This window comes from Lepisosteus platostomus, chromosome 19, assembly GCF_059453375.1.
Source record: "Lepisosteus platostomus isolate fLepPlt1 chromosome 19, fLepPlt1.hap1, whole genome shotgun sequence".
Lineage (NCBI taxonomy): Eukaryota > Metazoa > Chordata > Actinopteri > Semionotiformes > Lepisosteidae > Lepisosteus > Lepisosteus platostomus.
Window position 1 is genome coordinate 6914986 of NC_142629.1, and position 24874 is coordinate 6939859.

Here is a 24874-nt window from a genome sequence, read left to right on the forward strand (position 1 = left end):
TTATCGCTTAACCCTGTGCCGGAGTTGTGTGTGTGTGTCAATATCAAACGCTTCTGTGCTCGTTAACTCTTTTCGCTGCACTATGGCACAAACAACGTTAGGGCTCCTGCTACTCGCACAGCGATATGGAAGTATAAACGACGTACTCCCAGTGCGTCATTTTAAAGTTGTTAATTTGGCAGGAATCACTCACATCTAACAATGTTAAAAGTGATTATTCGTAATTTTACAGATCATTGTACATCTAGAACCACCAGTCATTCCAAACACCTCCTGATGAACAAATACACATTTCGCCCCGGATTTGTTTTTGCTCTCATTCTGCAAACGTGTAAGATGCATTTAAATCATAAACATGAAGATCTCAGAACACAGTGTTAGCAATAGCGAATGATGAAGACGGGGCTCTTTGACAAGACAGTAGGATGGGTTATAGAGTTACAGGACGCCGATTGCGAGATACATTTCCTTTCCCACTTCCGGCTTGCTTAAATCCCGCCCCTCCGGAATGTCCGTCTCAGTGCAAACCCCGGAGCCGTGAGCAGCGATTGGCGCACCCAGGTGTCAATCACGGTGACGACGGGTGGGTCCGGGTGACCTGGGCTCGGGGGCTCTTGATAGCATGGAAAAGAAGAGGCGGCGGAGAGAAGGTAAACTTTGCTTCTCGTCGGGAAGTTATTGTTTGAGAAATAAAATAGAGCACACGAGGTAAGTTAGTAGTACCGGCGCTTGGGTTGCCTTTCCAATTATGTCTCGTTGCACGTTGAGTATGTGTGTGTTTGCGGTACCCTTTGATTACAAAAAAAGTGGTACAAGAACAGAGATTGTTTTTATCCCTGTGACATGCCTGACGAGTGCGTCATAAAACAGTTATATAACCTTTGAGACGCTGGTTTGGCTTGCAGAATTAATGCAAAAACTGCCTTTAGGACAAACCTAAACCGAAAATGCTGCGCGTTGCAGTTTTTGTTCAGGAACAGCACACCAGGCAGACCACGTACGCCGTGAACAGCTGAATTGGTAATGTTTGTAATCGTGCTTGAAGACAAACAACTCCGATACTGATGGGAAGATACCATGCTTTTACGAAATTGAACTATCCCCGTGGTCAAACCGCGTACATGCTGCTCCACTAAAATGGGAGTAATGCACTTGCCTTTGTATGTACTTCTTTCTTACTAAATTGCATGAAATGTCGATGCCGATATTTGCTTTGAAGATGAGATTAATGGTTAACCTGATACTCCAGGAGAATCAAATTGATGCGACTCATAACGAGCGAATTTCAAGTCTGTGTTTTGTTTGTCGAGACGAGTAAGGGGGTCAGCCTGTTCCTCGTGATGGTCACGTATCATGCAGCATAATTGTAGAAAAAAGTGACCTTTTCTGTACTCTTCTTTAACGATGTTTTCGTCAGACCCTATCCATTACGTTCAATACATTTCACTCCGTTCTTTATGACTCCCCCGGCTGTTTCCACCAGTCAAACAGATTTCTGTCTAGTATTTCTCTCGAATAAGAACAATTTTGCTATCGTATCGAAGAGCACAGGATTGTTGAATATTTTTCAGCATTGGGAAGTATTCATTTTCTCACCCGGGGATTATTTTAATAACCCTTGACTCGACATAGTGTTTAAAAATATCTGGGGAAACTAGGACACTGTTACAGCAGGACAAATTGTGAGACAGGCAACTTTAAATAACTCCTGGCACAGGGTCAAAATTAAGACTGTACCGACTCACCTCAGAAGAGCACCCTTTAAATGGCTTACTTGTGTCCCTTATCTGAGAAGAATCTTCGTTGCCGTGCAGTTTTGCCCATTTTAAACACAAGAGTAAACCTAAACTGTGCATTAGAGTTTTATTTACTTTAGCACTTTATTTTTAAAAGGGGGAGTCAAAAAGATTTGGGGGTAAATGTGTCTAATATTAAAGTTGCAGTATTCTAATATCAACGCCCTAATTTTCATGTACTAGTATTTCAGTTTCATGTTTAGAAGCAAACAATCTCCATTGTCCCTAGCTGTTAATCAGTAATCTTCGCTTAACTTGGAGCTCTAGGGGAAGGTAAGGCTCTTCTTGAAGAGCTGACCAGAAGGCCTCATATGTGTTTGTTTACCGAATACTTTTGGGGTAGGAATAAAAACAAAACTTCCTGGTGCTGCAGGCTTTCTGATGATGAAACCTGAAGCAGGGAGCGGGGATTTTCAGCCCTGTTGATTAGGCTATGATGTTAAAACCCCTTCCAGTGTGTGCTGGCCTTTTGAGATGACCTCATTGGTAGACTTTGTCTGAATTAATGTTTATTTTTAACAAGTTTAGTCTGCAGGCTCCACACCCATGTTTTTCGAAGACGGAGTATGCTGCTTAGCTGGAATTTCTTATCACTTCATGAGAACTGTTAGCATTTCAAGGGTTTGGTTTTGGAAAGAACGCAAGCCTTTGGAAGGATTTTAGAATGGAATTCTCGACATTCATAGTTAGAAATAAGGGAGCAAATTCCTAATTAACAAGTTGAAGAGACTGCATGAGATGTGAAGTTGTTGGGAAATACTACATTTTATCTAGGGTATTTTGGAAACCAAGGACTGAGTGCAGAAAAGTCTAAACAAGTGAGTAGGTCAGTTACAGACACCAGTTGACACTGGTGATTAAAGGGGACCTGCAGTCCCAATTTCTCAGACTGGTTATTAAATCTCGGTAACAAAATAAATTCATTGATGTTATAGAATTATTTTTACAAATTTCAAATTAAGCACAAAATTGTGGATTTTGTGAAAGTACTGTAAGTCACCATGTTGCTTTTGAGTTTCCACGAACTGCGATGTGATGTGGCCCTTCCTGCTCACTAGTCACCGTAATGACTAATGTAATGTGATGTACGGACAGATAAGTACAGGTTGTGCACCAGACATTTCACTGCAGATGCGTTCCAGTGTGATCTATGGGCCGAGTTAACAAGTAGTATTAGCCTGCAAAACTGTCAGGAATTCGAGAGCAATATTTCTATTGGATTAAAAGAGATGTATTCACAAGCCTGCTTGATTACAGTGTAAAAAGGCTGCATCGCGTCACTGGAAGTTTTGTTGCCTCGTTCTGAATCGCAGACTATGGCGCTGTGTGTACCTGGAGGTTTGGTGTATTTTGTGATGTACACAGTGTCTTGTAAAACCTCCAGTTTACATTCAACTTTTATTGTGGTTTGAAATGGGCTCATCATTGCTGATTCTTTCTAACCCCTAAATATAAAAATAGCATTTTAGTTTCCTTTTAAGGGCCCACTTGCAACACGAACCAATGCAGAGGCAGGTTAACTCCAGAACCAGGCCTGGTTTAGATTTTCAGGCATTGCTGTATTTTGTTTTGCTGGGGGGGGGCGGTACCTGGTAGTGACGCTTAAAACGCATGTGCAGACACACCCTTGAGCTGAGATCGTATCCATCGTATTTTGCAGAGGCTGTTGTGAAGATCCAGGGGATTATGGAGCAGCGGGAGAAGAGACGTGGCGAGGATGGCATCACGGCAGTGCTGGACTTCCTGCTGGCCAATGCCCGGCTGGTGTTGGGGGTTGGGGGGGCCGCGGTGCTGGGCATTGCCACCCTGGCAGTGAAGCGGGTAAGCAGGCTTCTCTGCGGCTGGTTGATATGGCCATTGCACATCAATGAGCACACGCACAGCAGCTTTGAAAACCAGAGCAAAGGTGCCACACAAAGACTGCTCCCAGATGGGAACATAAATCTAGAATAAATGCTCTGCATTTTAGAGCACTTTCCTGTCTGGCTTGTGCTTCATGACCCAGTTCTCATTTGCAACATTTAATGCCTTAACCTAAGAGTGTATGCGCTGCTTTAATTTTTCTGAAAATTGAAAAGTGGGTATATACTGTCTCCAATATTAGTTCTTTACAGATGAATTTCATTATGAGTGGATAAGTGCTATTCACCGGTGCTTAGTGTTTTTCCTTTGAGCAGTGCTTTGTGAATTCCGCCCTTGTAGTTGATTGACCGAGCAGGCAGGCCCCCAGATGATGAGAAGCTTGATCAGAAGGGCATTGCAGATGGATGGGAAGAGCTCAGCCTGGTCAGTGCTTCCCCGCAGCTTCTGAAGAAGGGAATCGAGGGGGTGGTGATCAAACAGCTCACAGCAGCCAGCAAAGCTCAGAAAGGTATATTTTTCATGTTTCTTATTTTAAAAAAGCTGCTTGTGACTAAAAGTGGAATGGACTGTCCACCTCCATTCTTAATGGAGGCAAGATGCATATCTTGAGCTTTTGTCACACAGTTTAAGAACTATTTTTGGAGGAGGTCTGAATCATTTTATTAAAAGAGACTGAATTGCACTAGTTGAACTTTTATTAGATTAAAACATTTGTGTAAGCCACGTGAAATGATTTTATCACGCATGAGTTCTCAATCGTAATCAATACGTCTTTCGTAATATTGAATAGTTTTTGCTGGTTGAGAAAATACTAAATACCAGGCAGAGCAAACCTGGTATGTGATGCAAAATATAAAATACACGCTGGATGTACTGTATGTACTTCAGTGGTTTGGTGCTTCTATAATCTTGAACAGAGGTGGGCATGTTTAATGTGACCGAGATCCTTCAGCTGCTGCACTGAATGAATTGTTTCCAATTGTTTCAGCAGAGGGAGCCAAGAGCTCCGGTGAGGCAGAGAAGCCGAAGGCCAAGATCCAGAGGATTGAGCTTTGTGTCACCCTTCAAGAGAAGCTTCAGCAGTATTACCAGAATCGCGTGGCCCTGCCTTGGCAGGAAGTCAGTCAAGCCAAGCAGCGGGCTCTAGAGATATGCACTGAGATCCAGGGGTTCCTGCGTAGCAAGCAGCCCGATATGCCGCTGGGTGAGATGTACCTGGGCGGCTCTCTGCTTGACGACCTGCAGGTTGTGGTTGCTGATCACGCTTGCCTTTTAGTGCCTTTGCAAGTCGAAGAAACCCTTTGGAGCCTCATTCCAGGAGAGGAGACCATACTGAGGAACCCCCAGTTTTGGATGGTCCGACGGACAAACCTGGAGTACTTTCCCCGAGGCAGGAGCTTCTGGGACAAATTCATTGTGGGGGGCTACCTCTCCTCTAATGCCATTATTGACGCTTTGAAGAAAGTAGTGATGGAATCTATGAACTGGCCTTCTTTAGGCAGCATGCTGGAGTGTGTGGTCAGGCCGGTAATGGGGTCTCACCAGCTGAAGGTTGAAATTCAAAGTCAACACGGTCAACTGTTCATTTACATCTTGCCTACCATAAAGTTTGGAGAAACTGTACTCACTGCCCAACTGGAGGAGACTGAGAGTTTCGACAATTTGTGGTACCAAAGCTTTTACACCTCAGAAACCACAAAGCTGGCTGATCTGGACCAAGCAGATGGTGGTATCCGGAAACGCTGCTTAAAGACTTTCAAAGCGGTGTGTAGAAATTGTCCGGGCTTGAGGAAGCTCTCTGGCTGCCACCTGACCAATGTTATTCTGCACCTGAGCAAGAAGGAACATGACTGGACAGAAGCTGCTTTTGCAGACAGATTTCAGCAAGTGATCATGGAGCTCATTGGCTACCTGGAACAAGGTGTCCTGCCCAGTTACTTCAACCAGACTGTGAACTTGCTCTCTGATTTTTCAGAAGAGGAGATAGATGAGATTGGGTTTACTTTGTACTGTGCTGTGTCTGAGCCTGATATGCTGATTCAGACATGATCATACCACGCGATTTTGTTGGCATCTGTAAATATATTATGTCTAGAACTAGTAATTAAAAATATCTGGGCTGTTGTCAGCACTTTAATCACAGGAGACTAACCTTGTGTAAGTTCATTTCTGCTGCCTAAAGGTCATTTGAATGATGACTTTATACATTATAAATAAGAAAAGCAATGCACTGTCTTTATTCCAGTATATAAACATGCTTTAGAACTCATTGGCATAGTTTTTTTTAAATTAATTTATAGTTATAGTGGAATTTTGAGGTGCAAAAAACGTATTTTCAAATTGTTACTTCCACCAAACTATGGATTACTTAAAATGTCTGTGAAGCAGTTCTGTTTTCGGAAAAATAAATTGTTAAACTCTTCTAAACGATGTCTCTGGCTCTCAAGCTAATACACCTGAATGACACTTTTTGAAAAACACTTAGTATTTTGAATTGTTGAATGTACATTTATTTTTCTGATAGAATACAGATTTATAATGTGATGTTTTCTGTATGAGTGTATTTAATAGTAAATGCCATCGGTTCTCACACTCTTTAAATGGTATTTTACCACTTCTTGCACTTATAGCTAAACACTGTTTTGTGCAAATGGTAGTGAATGTGGATTTTATTTTGGAATGTTCAATGTCTTATACTTTCACGGTACTAACTGTAATTCATGCTCCTATTTCTATGAAGCGCAAGAAGCTATACGGTTTTAAGAACTTATTCAATAAAGATTCTAAAAAATGTCTTTATCTTAACACCAAAATATGCCATTTCTTTAAATGAGTCTTACATATTTTTCCAATGTGTAAATATTACTCTTTATTCTGCAAAAAAACATGTTACCCTGGCAATATTTTTGTAAGAACTCTCCTTAAAGGACAAATGAATATTCCACTAATAAAATGGTCATTTCCATATTATGTTTCGTTACACTGTCAGATGATCAAATGATGGGGAAAAAAAAATTGTAGTAAACAGCGATGGCTGTAGAATAATTTAAACGACCCTTTCCTGGGCTGCAAAATGTTCCAATAGGGCCTATGTGTTGTAATTTTGGTTGGTTGAACCACCCTAGGCCAGGCCTAGAATTAATCGTACCGAAAAACTATAGGGATGATATTTCCCTTTGTCCTGAAAATGAATTACAAGAACTAATCAACTCTGAGCCAGCTACTTAGCACACCTGGTTAATGGTCTTTTGGTTATACACCTTCCTGCCCAATGACTTCTCTCCTGGTTTTCCTGAGGCAAAGTGAAAGGCACCTAGAAGTGTGATCTTGACACTGAGAAATAAAAAATTGAGAACACGTAACAGGAGTAGAAGGAGCTGGCTCACAGGAGTTATCCGGTTCCTGCATTGTTGTTTTGAGACAATGCAACGATAAGTATTTCTATGTTCTTTCTGAACACCTAATTCTAGGCCTGGGCATACAGGCCTCACATGAGCTACATTTAAACATTTCTTATAGAAGCTTGACTGAAACTAGAAATTAGTACTTTATACTATTAAGTCTTTTTATACTGGAAAGCTAGTTGGGATAATTGAAAAACTGAAACAGGCAATCTTGTATTAATTCACACCACTAAAATAAAATGTCACATTTATTAAGTATGTACAGGATGAGGCTTAGAAATATATGACATTCAGCAATTGGTGCATTTAGCAAAATGTTTCTACTCATACCTTTTTACATTAATTTATTAACAAGAAGTTTAGACAGACACAAAAATACAAATCATCCACAGGAAAATATCAATTGCTTTCATAATACCACTCAGCTTGAAGTGTCAAGTTCCAGACAGTCATCTGTGTGGACGTGTACTGAGTTCAGCACTGCTGTGAAAAATACTCCCACAGTTCTGTGAGAGGCTACTGGGAAATCCTATACAACTACAGATTTTCTCCCCATCAGGTGTAAAGCGCTGGAACACAGAACAACAACTTGTCAAAAATCACAACAAAACGTCAAATTAAAAAAAAAACCCTCTGGGTACGTTTTAAGAAAACAGAGGATTATAAAAGTACCAGTACGGTTTTCAGTTCTGACTGATCACTGATACAGACTACCAACTTGGTATTTATTTGTTTATAACCTTGGAAAAACAAAGATGAATCTCAGCTCTGTAGAGAGAACTGTTCTTTTCCCGTTATGGAGAAAACGATTCGTCATGCACCCTAGAGATGAATATTTTTTTTTTCTTACTAATGAGTGCTATTTTCTTATCCGAGTGTCCTCCTATAATTGGGACAAGGTGGGACTTGTGATAGTCTTAAGACATAAATACAGTGAATTCTTCAAAGTAAAGGCCGGACCCCCAATTTCAAGTCCCACCTTGTCACAGTTATAGGAGGACACTTGGCTGAAGAAAACAGAAAATAATTTTAAGTGTTCTTCCGTTGCAAAAAAAGCATAAATGCAACAGTAGCAATACATTTGTGTTTGCCCCTATGTGAACATAAGGCTCCGTGTTCCCAGGCTGGCGTCAGAATTCACTCACACAAGAGATGCACCATTCATCTTGGAGCTCTGCTCAATTCCTAAACTGGCAGCCACAATCCAGTAACTTTCAACGGAAACCTGAGCGGATTTTGTGCGCAGTCCGACGAAGTGAGACTGCCGTAAAAAGGCTCTAAAAACGTCCTCAAAATCCAAGAACGCTCCCATGTACTTCTGGACACGAGCAGTTACCATACAGGTTCGTAGGAACGCTTGAGCCCATGTCCCGAAGGGAAAGAGGCGGGATGAAATCTGTCCTCGGGAAGCCGTGAGTGTCATTGCTTCTGCGGGCACGTGTTCCTGGTGTGGCCCGGCTGGTGACACAGTCCGCAGGTCCTCTGTCGCTTGGCCCCTGGCACCTTGAACGAGGAATCGCCATCTGGCCTTCTGCTCTTCACCCCACCCTGCCTGCCGAACCGGGGGGCGGAGTTCGGTGCACCTGCAACAGGATGGAAAGCCTGAACCAGCGCGGAGCAGCAAGTGGATAAAACTCAAGACTCCAGACTGGACGTCCTGTGGGTTTTCAAATCCCAGGGTGGGACTGTTGTACCCATGAACGTGGGACTTAACTCACATTACTTCTCATACAGTTCTCTGCATTGGGGTTGGCTGTATTGAAAGGTTTAGCACAAAAGACAAAAGACTTTAAACGAAAGAACAGCTTCTCCTTCATTAATACTAACTTCTTCAGCTCCCAAGAGCTCAAACCCTATTACCCAACCATCGGTATCACTGTGAGACAATTTTTTAACCGCCACCCCTTGGGAAAAGCAGATGCCAAACTCATATTGCTCAATGATACAATATACTGATAAGCGCCAGGTGAAAACGAGCATACAAATGTCTTCAACGTCCAAACTATTAGGTCACTGTTGGCCAGATCATTACAGTCTGTCCTCAGGATGGCCTGCCACACTCCAGAATAAATACAGGCCTGCAGTACAACTCTCTAGGTCATCACTGGAAATGAGAAATTCACTTGTCCCAGAAATGAAATGTAAACGATTGTTATGTCGTGCTCTCCCTGCACGGAACCCACACCACCTGGTCTTTATCAGTGTAAAGCAAGTATCCAGGCGACATTCTTTTTCATTCTTCTGTGAAAACAGCTTTTGACCACAGAAAATACACTTGAAAAAGTAACTTCTCCCAAAACGTACTTATAACAATGAAAATGCCTGCATCAATAAATGAACTAACGGGTTTTCTTAATTTCTGCTGTTTTCAATGCAATATCTGCTCCCTGGAACTGCAGGCAGGCTGTAAAGTAGGCCCTGGCTCGATGGACATACCCTGTCCTGGCTGACAAAATTGACCTGTTTCCAGTTCAGGGGGAACGTGGACGCGCCTGGCTGGCACTGCTCTCACTTCAGTTTTCTTTAGTATTGACCAAATCCGTTTCTTTTTTTCCCCTTTCGCCCTCGTTCTTACTACCTCAGCTCTTTTACATTCACCGCCACCTGTAGCCCTTTTATAATAATAATAATAATTGCTTACACTTTTATAACGCTTTTCTGGACACTCCACTCAAAGCGCTTTACAGGTAATGGGGATCCCCTCCACCACCACCAGTGTGCAGCCCCCACCTGGATGATGCGACGGCAGCCATAGTGTGCCAGAACGCTCCCCACACACCAGCTATCAGTGGGGAGGAGAGCAGAGTAATGTAGCCAATTCATAGATGGGGATTATTAGGAGGCCATGATTGGTAAAGGCCAATGGGAAATTTGGCCAGGACGCCAGGGTTACACCCCTACTCTTTTCGAGAAACACCCTGGGATTTTTAATGACCACAGAGAGTCAGGACCTCGGTTTTACGTCTCATCCGAAGGACGGCGCCTGTTTACAGTATAGTGTCCCCGTCACTATACTGGGGCAATAGGACCCATATGGACCGCAGGGTGAGCGCCCCCTGCTGGCCCCTCTAACACCTCTTCCAGCAGCAGCCTTATTACTGCGCTTTCTCTACCACTGGACCTCCACCGTGTGTCTGCCTCGTCGCTTTCCGGGGGGGGGGGTGAGATGGGACGAGTGCCGTCGAGTTGGTGTCGACTCACGGCGACCCCCGTCACTATCCAAAGAGTTTTCATGGCAAGATACGGAAGTAGATTGCCGGGCCTTGCTTCCGTGAAGATAGCGCTTGTGTTGTTGCTGTTGTCAGATGTCTAATAACCAGTATGGGTTATTAGAGAACCTTGTGCCCAACGTGGGACACGAACCCGCTACCCCGAGATTATGAGTATCGTGCTCTACCAACAGAGCTCGTCGGGGCTCCATCTCTTTCATACTGTACATCAAACCCCTATCGGAATTGTCTCCTCTCATTGCGGATGTTTTTCTGACTGTAAAGCTCTTTGAGAAGAGCTATATAAAAAAAGTGTACTATTATTATATGGTCAGGACAGGCTCTGGGTTGCCGTGGCCCAGAGATAAGCAGCTTACAGATAACAGATGGACGGATAAGATTGAACGGTCTCGAAACGATTTGGCCATTTTTGTTTTTCGGCAGGAAGGACACTGTACCTGGCGGCACGTTCTCGTCGGCCCACTGGAAGAAGCCGCACTGCTGCTCCCGGGGCCTGGCGCAGGTGTGGAAGGTGCGGCCCTTGTTGGGCCCGTCCTTCATCACGGTCCGTGTGACGGCCGGCTCGTTACACTTACACAGGATCTCCTCCCCGCCTCCTCCCCCGGCGCCTCTCCGGGTAGGCCCCGGTCGCGCGGGGCCGCCCGAGCCGAGCCCCGGCCGGCCCCCGAACCCTTCCGCCGAGGGCCACGGCGGCTGGGGGGTGCGGGACGGGTTCAGGAAGTTCCCCTCTGCCCCGTTCCCGCCTTGTTCCCCCGGCTGGTCCGCCCACAGGAAGAAGCTGCAGTTCCCTGAGCTGCACTTGTAGAACTGCCGGCCCTGGTTGGGCCCCTCCTTGCGCACCGTGAGGAGGACTGCCTCCTGCCCGCAGTTGCAGACTGTCGCATTGTGTCCGTCCCCTGCCGGAGGCCGCGAGGTCCACGTGGGCTGTTTGCTGCTCTCCGGTCTGGGCGCGGGCGAGGGGCGGTCCCTAGGCCGGTTCAGAAACTGACTATTCCGCAGGTGGCCGGCGGACGAGGTGCCGTTTGCTGCTGGTGCCCCGGCTCCCGCTCCTCTCAAGTACTTTAAGTCCAGGACCTCTCGCAGGGTCTCGTCACAGCCCCCGATGCACCCCACGAACTCCAGGGGCATCAAGGGAGGGAGGCTTCCTCTCTTGAACTTAAACTTCAGCCTGTAATTCAGACACAAAATGGAAAGACGCCTTCACTAGCACACTGGGGTTTCCAATGCAGGCGTTGCACCACAGAGGGGCTGGCGATTGCAAAAAACGGACAATCTGAGGGCAAAGGTTTCAATAAAATTCAAGTCGTGCAACCATTTCGCAATAACCGCGGAAGTGTACCAACGCAAGGCGATCCGTGCTGCTTCGCTGTCTGTGAGCTGAAATACATCCTTTATTGAACTATCTCAGGAATTGCCTGCATTCATATTTCAGCGGAGCCCTGAGTGGCTCAAATCTGAAGGGAGTTTGAGCTCCCTGCTCCATGCATCTCGAGTCTGAACCTGGGCCACATCAGTAGTGGGATTCCCTGAGCACTGGTGCACTACTGCCACCAGGAGAAGTGAAGAGGCACAGAGCTTACACATGCTCAGGGTTACGATTTTAATGCTCGATTCCATCGTGGGAGCTATTAGAGGAATAGCTGGAATCTGCTATTCTAGCCTTCTACGGCATGAACCAAAATGCATGTTAAAGCAAAATGAGCCTGATTCGTATCAACAGCTGCACAAACTAATTTCCTCCCACAAAGTGTTAAGAGTAGAAGTAATGAACCTCAAACGACAGGACTGAGCCCTTAAGAGTGTAAAACGAACCCCTGTCATGAATCCCATGTACCTATGTTGGGAAATCCTTGCAGTTGTTGCTCTGTCCTGTGGGGCAGACCCAGCCCTGTACTGAGCTCAACAAAGGCTAAAACTGCACAAGACCGTTCCTGTTCCTGCTCTTCTGATGAAGAAATGCCCACAGAAAAAAGAGCTGAGCTTAGCTGGCCAGAGCTCTGAGGATGCAGGGACCCCTGCAGCTTCCCAGGTGCTGGCAGGTTGCGGTGCTGTCAGTGAGAGAGGCATCTCTCCTCTAATCAGCACCGAGCCCTGTGTGGATGGCCGTGTTGCCTGTGATGCGTTAAAAGAGGCATGGCTCAAAACTGGGCAGGTCAAAGCAGACTGTCGACGTGTGTGCGCAGGGATCTGAACCGTGACATGAAAAACGCAGAACTGTCAATTCTGATCTAACCGAGTATATCGCGAAAAAAAGAACTGGCAAATCGTTCCTGTTTCGCCGGATTCCCCTGCTTTTGGCAGGAGGCTCTCTCGGCACTTCGATCCCTCGGGATCAAGAACAGGTCCAGACTTACTTGTGCACGGGATGGGGCCGGCAGGTCGAGCAGACCTCTTCATCCCGACTGACCTCCAGGACTGAATCCGGGAACCAAACTGCACACCTGCAGCTGGGGAAACCTACACAGGACAAGTACGTCCTAAGAGAATACAAAAACAAACCTGTTAGTTCATTGTACGCTTCCTTTAAAGGGAATTATATAATTTGTGGGTCTGTTCACAAACCACTGACGCCGTTTTAAATCTGCCATCGCCTGATTCTGCTTTCTAATTAGCAACACGAAAACCTGCTGCTCAGAGCTCTGCCTCGTCACTCTCTGGAGAGTCTGCGAGTGATTAAACTCAGGTGCATTTCAGATTTGCAGTTTCACAATTCAGCTCTCGAGTGAGCCTTTTTACAGCTGCAGGATTTTGCACCCAGACAATTTCTCCTCCCCACATGTCCGGATGGCGCCCGGGCTGGGCACCATCTGAGTTGGATGCTGCATCACTGCCATGGATCCCAGAGGGACTTCATGGATATAGCTATCATTTAGGAGAGAGCTGCATGAAGTACTGACGTACAGAAGACATGATGGATGGATTAATACCCTAATTCATTAATTTCTTTTTTAATTGTATAATGTTAGCATGCCCAAAGGGGTTGGGCAGCCAGTTGACCTTGGACCCCTAGAGGTTTCTTTCCTCCTTACTGAGGAGTTTTTGGTTCCTCTCCTCCGTTGTCTTCTGGTCTTTTCTGTTCTGTATTCACAACATGTAGGGTCACTTGCTTTGTTAAGCGCCTTGGGGCAACCTTGTTGTGAAAGGCGCTGTATAAAAATAAACTGAATTGAACTGAAATATTCTTGCCAACAGAACGGAGATGTGTGGTGCGTAGAACAATCCCAATTCGGGGCGCAGAACAAGAAGCACAGTCAATCATAAAATCTCTCCTAATGTCATTGTTGAGTTCTTTTCACAACAGCAGGAGCTAGAGACGACAGAAGAAGCAGCGATCGGTAGCAAACGGCGGCTCTCTCACCCCTGCCCGTCCTTCTTCTTCTTCAGCACCATGTCCCTGCTGCACTGTGGGCACTTCCTCACGACGGGGGACCCCTCCATCTGCAGCTCGTCCTGCGGGGGGAGCTCCCGGGCCTGGCCCAGATAGGCCGACAAGGCCTCGTCCAACCTGAAACCCCCAAACTCCTTGTCACACCCCCAACGCAAGGACGAGCGACCTGCGGGGGTGCTCTTCGCGGTACAGAGGCCGAGTAATCTGTTTTGGGACCGCCTGGATTTTGGGAAGGGCTGGGCAAGATAACTCCTTTAATGTGCCAATCTCAATTTGCCCGTGTGTCACTGTCGATCTTTCAACTCTTTTCTCTGGATCGCTCTCATGCTTTGTGAAAGATGCGCCCATAAATGCTCACAAAACTGTCACAGTATTAGAACAAAGACCACACGATCGACTCAAGCGAATAATATTAATAATAATTTCTTACACTTATATAGCACCTTTCTGGACACTTGACTTAAAGCGGTAATGGGGTAATGGGGACTCCCATCCACCAACACCAGTGTGCAGCCCCCACCTGGATGATGCGACAGCAGCGATAGTGCGCCAGAACGCTCCCCACACATCAGCTCTCAGTGGGGAGGAAAACAGAGTGATGAAGCCAGTTCAGAGATGGGGATTATTAGGAGGCCATGATTGGTAAAGGCCAATGGGAAATCTGGCCAGGACACCAAGGTTAACATTCTTTTGAGAAACACCCTGGGATTTTTAATGACCACAGAGAGTCAGGAAGGACGGCATCTGAAGGACGGCATCTTTTTACAGTATAGTTCTCCCGTTACTATACTGAGGAATTAGGACCCACAAAGACCACAGGGTGAGCGCCCCCTACTGGTCCCACTAACACCTCTTCCAGCAGCAACCTTAGTTTTCCCAGGAGGTCTCTCGTCCAGGTACTGACCAGACTCACACCTGCTGAGCTGCAGTGGGCTGCCAGTCCTGAGTTACAGGGTGATGTAGCTGCTGGCTGTAAGCTAAAGGGGGCCGATTTACTCACTTCTTCGCCTTCCTCACGGCCTCGATGAAGACCTGCTTGTATTTCTCCACGTGGTGCCGCAGAACCGTGAACTTGTCCTTCTTGCCCTCAGAGACCAGCTTGAGGTCCGCCTCCAGCTCGGCCCGCAGGTCAGGCTTGGACATTTCATAGCCCATCGAGTCGTAGCCTGCAAACCAGTGATGACAGCAACATGTTCGCTGAAGAGACCGTTTGCCTGCACCCTCTCCAGTCTTTACTAGCAAGTGCCTGTTTAACAAAGGCTAGTGTGCATACCCCAGCCTGCTCTCCATGAGACACACTGACATGGAGAGAAGCTTGGGGTCAGAGCGCAGGGTCAGCCATTTATACGGCGCCCCTGGAGCAGTTGGGGTGAAGGGCCTTGCTCAGGGGCCCAACGGAGTAGGACTCCTCTGCCGGCCGCGGGATTTGAACCGGCAACCTTCCAGCCACAGGCGCAGATCCTGAGCCACAGTACCACCGCCATATATGTAAGGTCAGCCCCAGCCTTTACATTTTGGAAGCATTCATGGTTCAGGAAAGGCGACCCAGGGCTGCTCTAAATCTCTAAAAGTGTGCAAGGGGCCTAAAACAGCAGACGCTCATTACCTTCTACCAAGCCCATCCCCAGCTCCCCTGGGAGAAACCTCTGGTCAGCGGTCAGCCCCACGTACATCCTGGACTTGATTGTCTCTATGTGGTCAGCGTGAGTGGCGTCCGTACCTGGGACACAGCAACAGACCACGAGGAAATTCACTTCAGCGAAACTCACGGTTTTTATCTGCCCTAACTAGACTGTAGCATTTGTCAGCCACCCTTCACTGCTATAATGAGAAAATCCCCATCATACATCTGGATGTCTTAAAAAAAATAGAGCTAAACAATGTTGTCCCCTGCTCTTATAATAAACTAGTGAAACTGCAGCACAAATAAGCTATAGCGCTAGAATCTGGGCAATGAAACATCAGTTTGAGTGACACCTGAATAAGCACATTATCCACATAACCACTGTGAATAACCCACAATCCTTATATTGTTTTATTTGATTCTATAGCGTCAAAAAAAAAAGCTTCATCTCTGGAACTGCCAAAATACAGTTTAAGACGACAATCAAAATTTCTAGTGCAGAACCATTTTGACACACAAATATTCTAAAGCATTCGTCTCTGTGCAAGTGTCAGTGCTGGTCAGTAAAGCGCTTGCACTGACCAATGCCGTGCTTCTCCATCAACGAGATGAGGTCAGCCTCTGTCAGCAGCTGGGGGGGGGTGGTCTCCCCATCCACCATCTCAATAGCTGTGGGCTGGAACCGGGACCCTGGCTCGTACACTGGGATAACCTGCAGACAGACAGAACCTCAGTCCTACCGCACAGACAGGGCACCGCGGCCAACGAGTGAGGCATGCAGACTCTCCCTTTTGCTTATCCCTTTGTTCCAACCCGTAGAGGGGTAGGAATACAGTTTCATTCCCGGCTGCGGAACATTTCACTCCTTGTAGCATGAGAGACTGGAATCTACATTGTGAGTTTCAGTGGACGTTAGGTTAAAAGGTTCAAGACTTTCCACCATATAAATGGAACAAAACAAGAGGTTAATTAATTCCACACTCTACGGTACTTTTCAGCGTGTAACTGACCCCTGCTTGTCCCTCTGCAGCTGAGAAGACGACACAGCTCCACATTCTAAAGCTTGTGTAGGACAGGAATCACAAGCAGATCGGGACACTCTCACTCAAGTTCTCCCTTTACTCCATCAGCAATGCTGAGACAGCTCAATACCTTAGCATTCCACTTGTCATAGGGGTAGACCTCTAGGTAGTTTCTGGCTATGATCATAAGTCCATGGGCAGAGAACTTCTCCTGGCCGATGTCAATGTCAACAATGGTTTCGTGCCCCTGGGCATCCTGGGAACAGCACGCCAGGAAATGCCTGACGATGAACTCGTACAGCCGCTGCTCATTTCCCTGCACAGTGAAAAAACAAAATCCAGCCCAAATTACCCAGGGTTTTCAACAAAAAACGTGGAAAGGCAGGACACCTGATACCTTAATTTCATGCTGTCAAAGCAGAAAATACATCTTCAAAACTATGAAATCTTGTAAATCACAACATTCTTATAAATAATGATAATATTCTTATCATATTATAGCACCTTCAACATTATCATATAATCTGTAATAATTCAGCCTAGTGAGCAATATTGCTGAATTTATTGTATGAATGTATTTGATTTTTTTCCCTGCAATTTGATTTCCTAATCTTTGGAGTGGCAGCCTGCAAGATGTTAGCCACAGATCACAAACCATTACTCTTTACAAGATACTCTTTTCATTTCCAGTCACTTTCCTTTTCTCCTGGCAAGAGGGCAGAAAAACGGCTCCAAGACAGAAAGGCAGACGTTGCGTTCAAAGAATTATCCCGCACAGCTCTGCGCCCCTGACTCACCTGCAGGCTGCTGGTGTATTTGGTGGGGTGAATGGGGGGGTGGGCCTGGTCATTCTTGGTGCCGTTCCGCGGTGTGGGCCCACCCCTCTCCAGGATACCCTGAGCAAAAGCCCCCCAGCGATTATCCCCGGTCTGCTGCTCCACCAGGGAGGTGAGGTTCAGGTCTCTGGGGAACATGTTCGTCTCCGTTCGGGGATAGCTGATGTACCTGGCAATGTACAACACACAGGCCCCCATCAGACGATGCATCTCGCCCTGCAGATCCCCGAAATCAAAGTGCATTACAAGGCATTTCCTTGTGCACAGGGCATTAACCGGTCCTTCTACTTCATAAAATGTGCCTTGAAATACCTTGGGCAAAAAAAAAGCCACAAAAAGAAAAAGCACGGTTTAATTATTCTGCATTTTGTAAAAAAGGGGTGACGTATTCAGAGTCGGTCTCATCCAGCACGACCTACCCTTGGGTGTACAGTTTTTCTGCAATTTTCATGGTCTCCTTGGCACTTATTTTCAGCTTGCGAGACGCCAACTTCTCAAGTTCCTGGAAAAAACGGTCAGTTCAGACACGGAAAGGCTCAGCAGGAGTGACGAAAAGTGAAGATGTTTCGGTGTCGTGAAAGTGTAAATCTGAAGATTGAGAGCCATTCGTTTTTATATAGTTTATCAAATATTTAGGTTTAGGATATATCTACACTTATATAGTTTGCCACAAATGAAGCATAAAGGAACAAGAGGAAACAAACAAAATCATTATTGAGTACTAAATCAAAATTGACCCTGAAATCAATTTAATAAGTTCTCTTTCTTAGAAGAAGTTTAACAGTGCAGAGTAATACCTTCAAAAGCAAGACCTGATAAAAAACAAACTTCTCAAATCATTTTGATGAGCCTTTGGACAGTTCTGTAGCACTAAAAACAGTCCCGGTGAAAGTGACTAATGATCACCACCATGCTTGCAGACTCTGGCATGTTGTCCAATCTTGTTCTGCTGGACCTAAGTCCTGCCTTTTAAATGTTGTTAATAATGCAATTCTCCTAAATTGCTTAGAGACCTACACTGGCAATTCCTGGGGCTGCTCTTAGCTGGTTTGACTCTGATCTTTCTGAACGAAAACAATCTGTGACAACAGGAAGAGCAGCCTTATACCACCTCCTTAGTGACCTTAGGTGTTTCACAAGGCTCAGTTTTAGACCCTATTCCTTCAGGATCTACACTTGACCAGATCACTATGGTGTTGACATTTCAACCTCGAGGACACTTAGATTTATGGGCAGACTAAGGCAGACATATGCCTTATCAAAGTGTCACTGCTCCTACAAAATGCCTGTCAGATATTAAGACCCGGATGCAGCTCCAAAGTGACAAGACAGATGCTTCTGGAGCCAGCACACCAACTGTGCAACATGGATGCCTTTTAACACACTCATTGATGGCTGGGAGATAAGATGCTAGTGAAAAACTCTGGTTTCTTCTTGCCCGGCGTCTATCAGTCAGAAATATTACAAGGGTGTCCTTCTTTCACCTGTGTAATATTATCCATTTATAACCTATCCTGTCCCAATCAGATGCTGAGAAACTGGTCCATGCCTTTATTTTCTCTAGATTGAACTGCTATAATGCATTCCTTGCCAGTAGCGCTAAGTACACTATGGTCAAAACTGCTGGACTCTTCAACAGATCCAAACCCCACATGAATATGTCCTTTCCTAGCATCCAGAACATTGGCTTGTCTTCAAAACGTCCAATCTACATAGCATTAACCAATCAGGCTCCTTCCTACCTCAAGGGCTACCATACTTTGCCTTGATAGATCTGTTCTTTAAACTCTGGCTTGCCATGTTTGTGTTTTGTGGACTGGTTAATCTTCCCCATCTGCACCTGTTGTCACAGGCTGTTTAAAGGCACATCTCTTGAGGTTAGCTATTTTCGACCTTTTTGTATCTCAGATTTGTTCTCTCAACCAATGTAACTGTATATTGACTTGTTAGCTCCTCTGAAAAGCATTTTGAGATGTTGAGATAAGAAAAGGGGTAGATCAAAGACATTTATTTCACCACAGAGCAGCCATTTCAGCTTTAAGGAGAGCATCAAGATAAGCAGTAAGAAAGGTCCAGGCAATTTTGTACTTACTACAGTGTCGAGAGGCAAAGGCCTCCATTTGCTTTTTGGTTTACTGGTCACGTCAATAACTGTGGCTACAGGATCCTGGAAGAGAAAGGCACAGTAAAGCCTTCACTAAATGATTAAAACACAGGCTACAAACATCCAAAACCTGACTGAACACAGCTCCTCCAGATGCCACAGTGCAAAGTTCATCTTGTCATTAGCTTAAGGACTCTTTTCATTAATTAACAACTGCAAACACGAACCCATTAACTGTTTAAAAACAACAGATACTACTGTTAAAGAAACTCTAGGAAACACATTATTGACATGCTGAATGGAGCTTAAAGGCTGTCCTGTTGTGGCCATGTTAGAAGATAAATTCGAAGTGCTGTTTTAGCCTTAGGCTTGCGTTAAGGATGTCTCAAAGGCTCTATATTCCTCTTGATTTTTCTTATGCCTCACTTTTTAAAGTATTTACAATAAATAAAGTACGTACATTGCAAAAAACGAACATGTGGACGTGTGAGTACGTACCTCCATACAGATCTGGTAAAGGACCAGGCAGGCAGTGTGATTAAAAAGCCGGTGTCTTTTCCAGCTGAAATCTACCTCCCCATCCTCAGTGTGGTGGAGCACTGCAGGAAACAGAACAGGACTCAGAGCCCCGCGGAGAGACCACGCTCCCAAAATGAAAAACAGCCCCCGGAAAGCAACGCTGCCGACAAGAGATGAGAAAGAGAGCTTATTTTTAAAATTCGGCCCACCTTTAATTTTGAAAAACGTCTCTGGGATGAACGCCTGGATGGCTTTAAACCGCTCCACCACAAAGCCCAGAGTGGGAAACTGACAGCTGCCGTAGCTGATCAGCTGATCGGCGAGGACTGTGGGAAATATCTTCTGCAAGCGCAGTGTCTGGAATCTTGTAAAAGATGCCCCTGGAAACGATGGAAATGGGATCTGATTAATTTAGGAGAAAATGGAGTTCAAACAAGGCTGACCACGTCACACCTAGTAGGCAAAGCTAACTCGGAAATATACAGTATAGACGTACTTTGACACAGAGACCACATTAGCATGTATGCATCACTAAGGATGTGTTAATTAATAACAGTTGCTTACACTTATATATTCTGGACACTCCACTCAAAGCACTTTACAGGTAATGGGGATCCCCTCCACCACCACCAATGTGCAGCACCCAGCTGGATGATACAGCAGCCATAGTGTGCCAGAACACTCCCCACACACCAGCTATCAGTGGGGAGGAGAGTAATGAAGCCAATTCATAGATGGGGATTATTAGGAGGACATGATTGGTAAAGGGCCAGTGGGAAATTTGGCCAGGAAGCCAGAATTAACACCCCTACTCTCTTCAAGAAACGTCCTGGGATTTTTAATGACCACAGAGAGTCATGACCTTGGTTTTACATCTCATCCAAAGGACGGTGCCTTTTTTACAGTATATTGTCCCCATCACTATACTGGGGCATTAGGACCCACACAGACTGTGGGTTAGGCGCCCCCTTCTGGCCCCACTAACACCTCTTCCAGCAGCCTTAATTTTTCCCAGGTGGTCTCCCGTCCAGGTACTGACAAGGCTCACACCTAAGCTTCAGCAGGTAAAAAAGTTGACTGTTTTTTGCACTGTAAGTGGAAATGCAGAATCCCAGTTTACCGATGCGGAGGTCCAGTTCCTGCCTGACATCCACTGCGTCACTGATGTTGATGTCAGGCTCGATCAAAGTCTCGCAGGCCCTTCGAATGGAGTTGGGGGTGATCTCGGAGAACCGTGCGCGGAACACCTGAAGACTGGTCTTCACTGACACGACAGACACAGAGGATTAGACGCCACCATGTCCCGTCAATAACCAAACACAGAGCCACAGAGCAGGTCTCGGCGCACACAACATTCCAGCAGTTCTACAGAAATCAACAGTGCTGAACCACTCCAGAGAGTGCAGGACTGTTAATCCACTGGCATGAAATCCTTGTGAAGGTATTTAGAAAAACATGCGTAGGAACAGCAGTGGTTACCTATAATATTTAGCAAAGTTCTGCACTGAGGCACTGTTAACCCATTCCAGCAGAGCCAAATTAAAATGACTGCATCTGCAAACAGCTGTGACTAATCACAAAAACAGCACAAACCAGGAAAGGACGCCAGCGAGGGAACTGAAAAAACACCCACCTGCTCTGCATACATCAATGATCTCAAAGCCGATGTTCTCTCCTTCGCGATCACAGTCAGTCCAGATGACCAGTGCCTGGCACTGGTGCACCTCCCTCTCCAGAGTCCTCTGTGGAAAGGACAGGGGTCAGAGGACACCCACAGACAAGACGGGGCCTCACAGGCGTTCCGAAAAGGCTCGGATCACAGGCACAAAGGACAAAGATTCAAGCCTCAGCTTCAGGAAAGTATTTCAGCTCTTATCTGAATAGGGCAAAGTTGAAACATCGACCTGACAGAAACATTACAATAATCTTAGAATTCATATTTAAAAGATAATACTGTTTTCCGTTATTGGCAATGTTCATGTATTCCATATTATATTAATAACTAACTTTTTATGCAAGCATAATTTAAAAAAAAAATTAAGAGCTTTAAAACAGGCAGTTGCATAGATTTCCATGCTGAAAAGACGAAAGGGTATAAAATAATGATTTGAGTGTAGAGCCTTCTTGAAGAGCAAGAATGTGAGAAAGTGTGCAGAGGTACAAGTCCCTGCGCCCTCACAACCGAAACTGAGCTTTTTCCATTTGAAACCTTTTTGAGCATGGAATGCCTACTTGTTCCTGATCAGCAAGAATTGCTCACCTAAATTGACAATCGCTATTTCGACCAGACTAGTGATCTGGGAGAGTCTGTGAAAGCAGTGGTTAACTTTGTTTAGATTTATTGAGAATGTGTTCTGCCATGTCAAATTATCACAAAATGATATCAGCTATATCAGCTATAGAATTCTAAGGTGAACCTCTGAGAAGAAGCCTCTTCACATACTATAATCACAACGCATTTACAGAAGATATGTATAATGGCCCGGAAATTCAACATAAAAAGGCACACAACCATACCTTGATGTTCACATAGTTGTCAGGACAATATTTTTCGACTTCTGCATCGAACAGCATCACAGGATTACAGCTGTGCCTAAGAGGAAAAGCAGTGCACTGTATCATCAGTAAAGGCAACTGTGTCTATATCAAGAGAACTGTCCAAAACCAAAATCACTGCCCACACACCACACAATTACAGCATTACAGTCCAGTGCAGACTAGCATATGTGCCTGTCATGAATTTGCTCACTAATAATTAAATAAATAAGCATCAGGGTTAAAGTATCAAGACAAGTTTACAAGTGCTTTATAAAAAAGGCAGATGGATAAAAGGCAAGACTTATATTCAGAGGACAGGGTGGTTGTATGTTTCTGTTTTCCATACCACTTCTGAAACGGAGCCTTGAATTCCAGTGCTAAGAGGTGCCCAGAGACTGAGGTCATAGAAACTGTCACATTCTGTGGAAATAATGGAAAGCCAGGACTCAAATATAGGGAAAAATGCCAATTTTTTTTGTACAGTGAAATTCCTATATTCTCCACAACCCATATTCCCAGTAATATCAAAGCTGATTCTCTGCCTTTACAACATTTAAAAAAACTAATTTCAGAACAAGCAAGGATAATACATATTCTTTGCATTTCCACATAAGGTTTCGCCGGTGATATAATTTTAAGCCTTTAAAAGGTTATGTAGCACCCAGCATTCTCTTTCGGACAAAGCAAATCAGAATACTTTACCTGCCCAAACAAGTGATACTCATATTCGTAGATTTTATTAAACTTTGACAGGCCCTCTCTCTGCAAAACAATTTGATAAAACAACATTTAGAACATTACATTAGATGTCACACGTCACACCGAGTGCTTTTCTCACTTGCATAACATGCACTCAGAACAAATAAAGTGCCTTCACCGTCAAAGCCAAGTTACGAATGGATAAATCTCCTTAAAAAACTGGATCATAAGAAAACTGGGGCAGCAGTGAGACACTGCTGTTGTGCGCTTGAGGAAGGTTCTTCAATCAAGCTGTATAAACGTCCTTTAGGTAACTGTGTGATCCAAATAAAACTGAGCAAGTAGATCAACATCTACGTGTGTGTCACAGTGGTTAGCACTGCTGCCTCGCACTGCTAGGGCCACTGGGTTCAATTCCGGACCTGGCGTACTATCTGTGTGGAGTTTGTATGTTCCCCCCCCTCCCTGTTTTCTCACCACAGTCCAAAGACATACTACACTTGATCTTAGCCAAAAGGGCGAGAGGTTTGTATGTTCTTCCTGTGTTCGCATTGTTCTCCTCCGGGTGCTCCAGTTTCCTCCCACAGTCCAAAGACATACTGGGAGGTTAAGTGCCTTCTGGGACAACTGGCCCTGGTGTGAGTGTGTGCTTGTTTGTGTCTGTGCGTATCCTGTGAAAGACTAGCGTCCTGTCCATGGTGTATCCCAGCTTGTGCCTGTTACTTGCCGGGATAAACTCCTGCCCGCCACCCGCGACGCGTAATTGGATTAAGCGGTGAAATAAAATGGATGAACGGAAAAACTTTTACTTTAAAGGCCTGTCAGCCTGATAAACAGTATTTACTTTGTTAAAGCTGGAGTTGATAACCGACTAGGACTAGTAAAAACAGTACTGAAGGATTGAGTTGAGCTTCATCTACCGCGGTGTGGCAACAAACACACGCACTTTACGCAACGCTGGGGTGCTGCTGACACCGACGGTGGTCACTCACCCTCCTCATCCTCCCGTTTGACATGATCTCTGCTATCCCCTTGGCCGCATCGTTCTTCTCGGCCACACAGAGGACCTTCTTGATCGGCAGCCTGCGGATCATGTCTGTGGAGGCCGGGCCACTGAGCGCTCTGTGCCGGCTGTAGACAGTCTCTCTCAGTCCGCGGAGGGTCAGAAGCCTCCGGGCCAGGAGGATCATCCCAGAACAGCCCCAACCGCTGGCATGGCGTTGAAGGCACGTCTACCTGACAATGACAGATCATGTCCATGGCTCTTCCGAGGTCTTCCCTCTCCAATTGCTAAAACAGTCAGGTGTTCAACATATAACTAGAGACCAACTACCCTGGCATCCCAAAACAAAATCCTATTTCTTTATCGCTTGTTCTAAAAAAGTACAAACTTTTATCCTATACTTTGTTACTACATGCCGCTTACGGACGGTATACGGTTAAATTATAATTAGACTGATCGCTTCGTTATTCGACCAGATTTCACTCTTGGCATCTAAAAGGAGGGAAACGGATTTTTGCCAAAGAACCAGGCAATCCAGTAACAGGAACACATTATATTAATTACTGTAACCATACATAGATATCTCGTGTACACAAAACCCCAATTGTTCAAAAAAGCTACCGGTAACTTACTTTATAGTCAAGTTCCTCCAAACTCCAGCTCTGCAGAAACAAATTCAGCGCCTTCCCCGACCGGTCGCAAAGACTAATAAAAACATTTGTGCCGTAAAGTGTAACCTGGATTGAGGAAAAAACTACAAATCCCAGTGAGCGCTACAACCGCTGTTCTTTTTACATTATGGAAATAAATGATTTAAAATAAATAATACGTGAATCGAGACACATCAG

General features: G+C 45.2%; 2 protein-coding genes across 7 annotated transcripts; one reads left to right on the forward strand and one right to left on the reverse strand.

Annotated features, from left to right (window-relative positions):
- Positions 1-133: 133 nt before the first annotated feature.
- On the forward strand, positions 134-6472 carry mief2 (mitochondrial elongation factor 2). 5 transcript variants are annotated; one of them, XM_088613381.1, is made up of 4 exons: positions 134-650; positions 3457-3617; positions 3999-4167; positions 4648-6472. In XM_088613381.1, exons 1-4 carry the CDS (start codon positions 623-625, stop codon positions 5706-5708), a joined length of 1419 nt encoding a protein of 472 aa, XP_088469507.1. In that variant the 5' UTR covers positions 134-622; the 3' UTR covers positions 5709-6472. The 5 variants fall into 5 exon arrangements, with proteins under 5 accessions (XP_088469507.1, XP_088469508.1, XP_088469509.1 ...); XM_088613382.1 differs by having other exon boundaries at positions 4651-6472; XM_088613383.1 differs by having other exon boundaries at positions 473-708.
- Positions 6473-7293: 821 nt separating this feature from the next.
- Positions 7294-24816, reverse strand: top3a (DNA topoisomerase III alpha). Of its 2 annotated transcripts, none has more exons than XM_088613371.1 (20): positions 24659-24816; positions 24016-24255; positions 23027-23086; positions 22671-22744; positions 22304-22379; positions 21420-21528; positions 20907-21050; positions 19996-20166; positions 19766-19866; positions 19256-19330; positions 17583-17665; positions 17125-17332; positions 16458-16643; positions 15888-16017; positions 15288-15401; positions 14682-14847; positions 13652-13798; positions 12648-12770; positions 10731-11461; positions 7294-8646 (listed from the first exon to the last, which is right to left on the reverse strand). In XM_088613371.1, the coding sequence occupies exons 2-20, from the start codon at positions 24211-24213 to the stop codon at positions 8483-8485; spliced, it is 3060 nt and encodes a 1019-aa protein (XP_088469497.1). In that variant the 5' UTR covers positions 24214-24255; positions 24659-24816; the 3' UTR covers positions 7294-8482. The 2 variants fall into 2 exon arrangements, with proteins under 2 accessions (XP_088469497.1, XP_088469496.1); XM_088613370.1 differs by having other exon boundaries at positions 24016-24259.
- Between the last annotated feature and the right edge of the window lie 58 nt (positions 24817-24874).

Coding starts and splice junctions, on each gene's coding strand:
- mief2 (XM_088613381.1), top strand. CDS start 623: ATGGAAAAGAAGAGGCGGCGGAGAGAAG. Junction 651..3,456: donor GAAGAGGCGGCGGAGAGAAG/GTAAACTTTGCT, acceptor CGTATTTTGCAG/AGGCTGTTGTGAAGATCCAG. Junction 4,168..4,647: donor AGCCAGCAAAGCTCAGAAAG/GTATATTTTTCA, acceptor CAATTGTTTCAG/CAGAGGGAGCCAAGAGCTCC.
- top3a (XM_088613371.1), bottom strand. CDS start 24,213: ATGATCCTCCTGGCCCGGAGGCTTCTGACCCTCCGCGGACTGAGAGAG. Junction 13,799..14,681: donor GCCGTGAGGAAGGCGAAGAA/GTGAGTAAATCG, acceptor TGGGGGTTTCAG/GTTGGACGAGGCCTTGTCGG. Junction 11,462..12,647: donor CGGCCCCATCCCGTGCACAA/GTAAGTCTGGAC, acceptor TCTGAATTACAG/GCTGAAGTTTAAGTTCAAGA.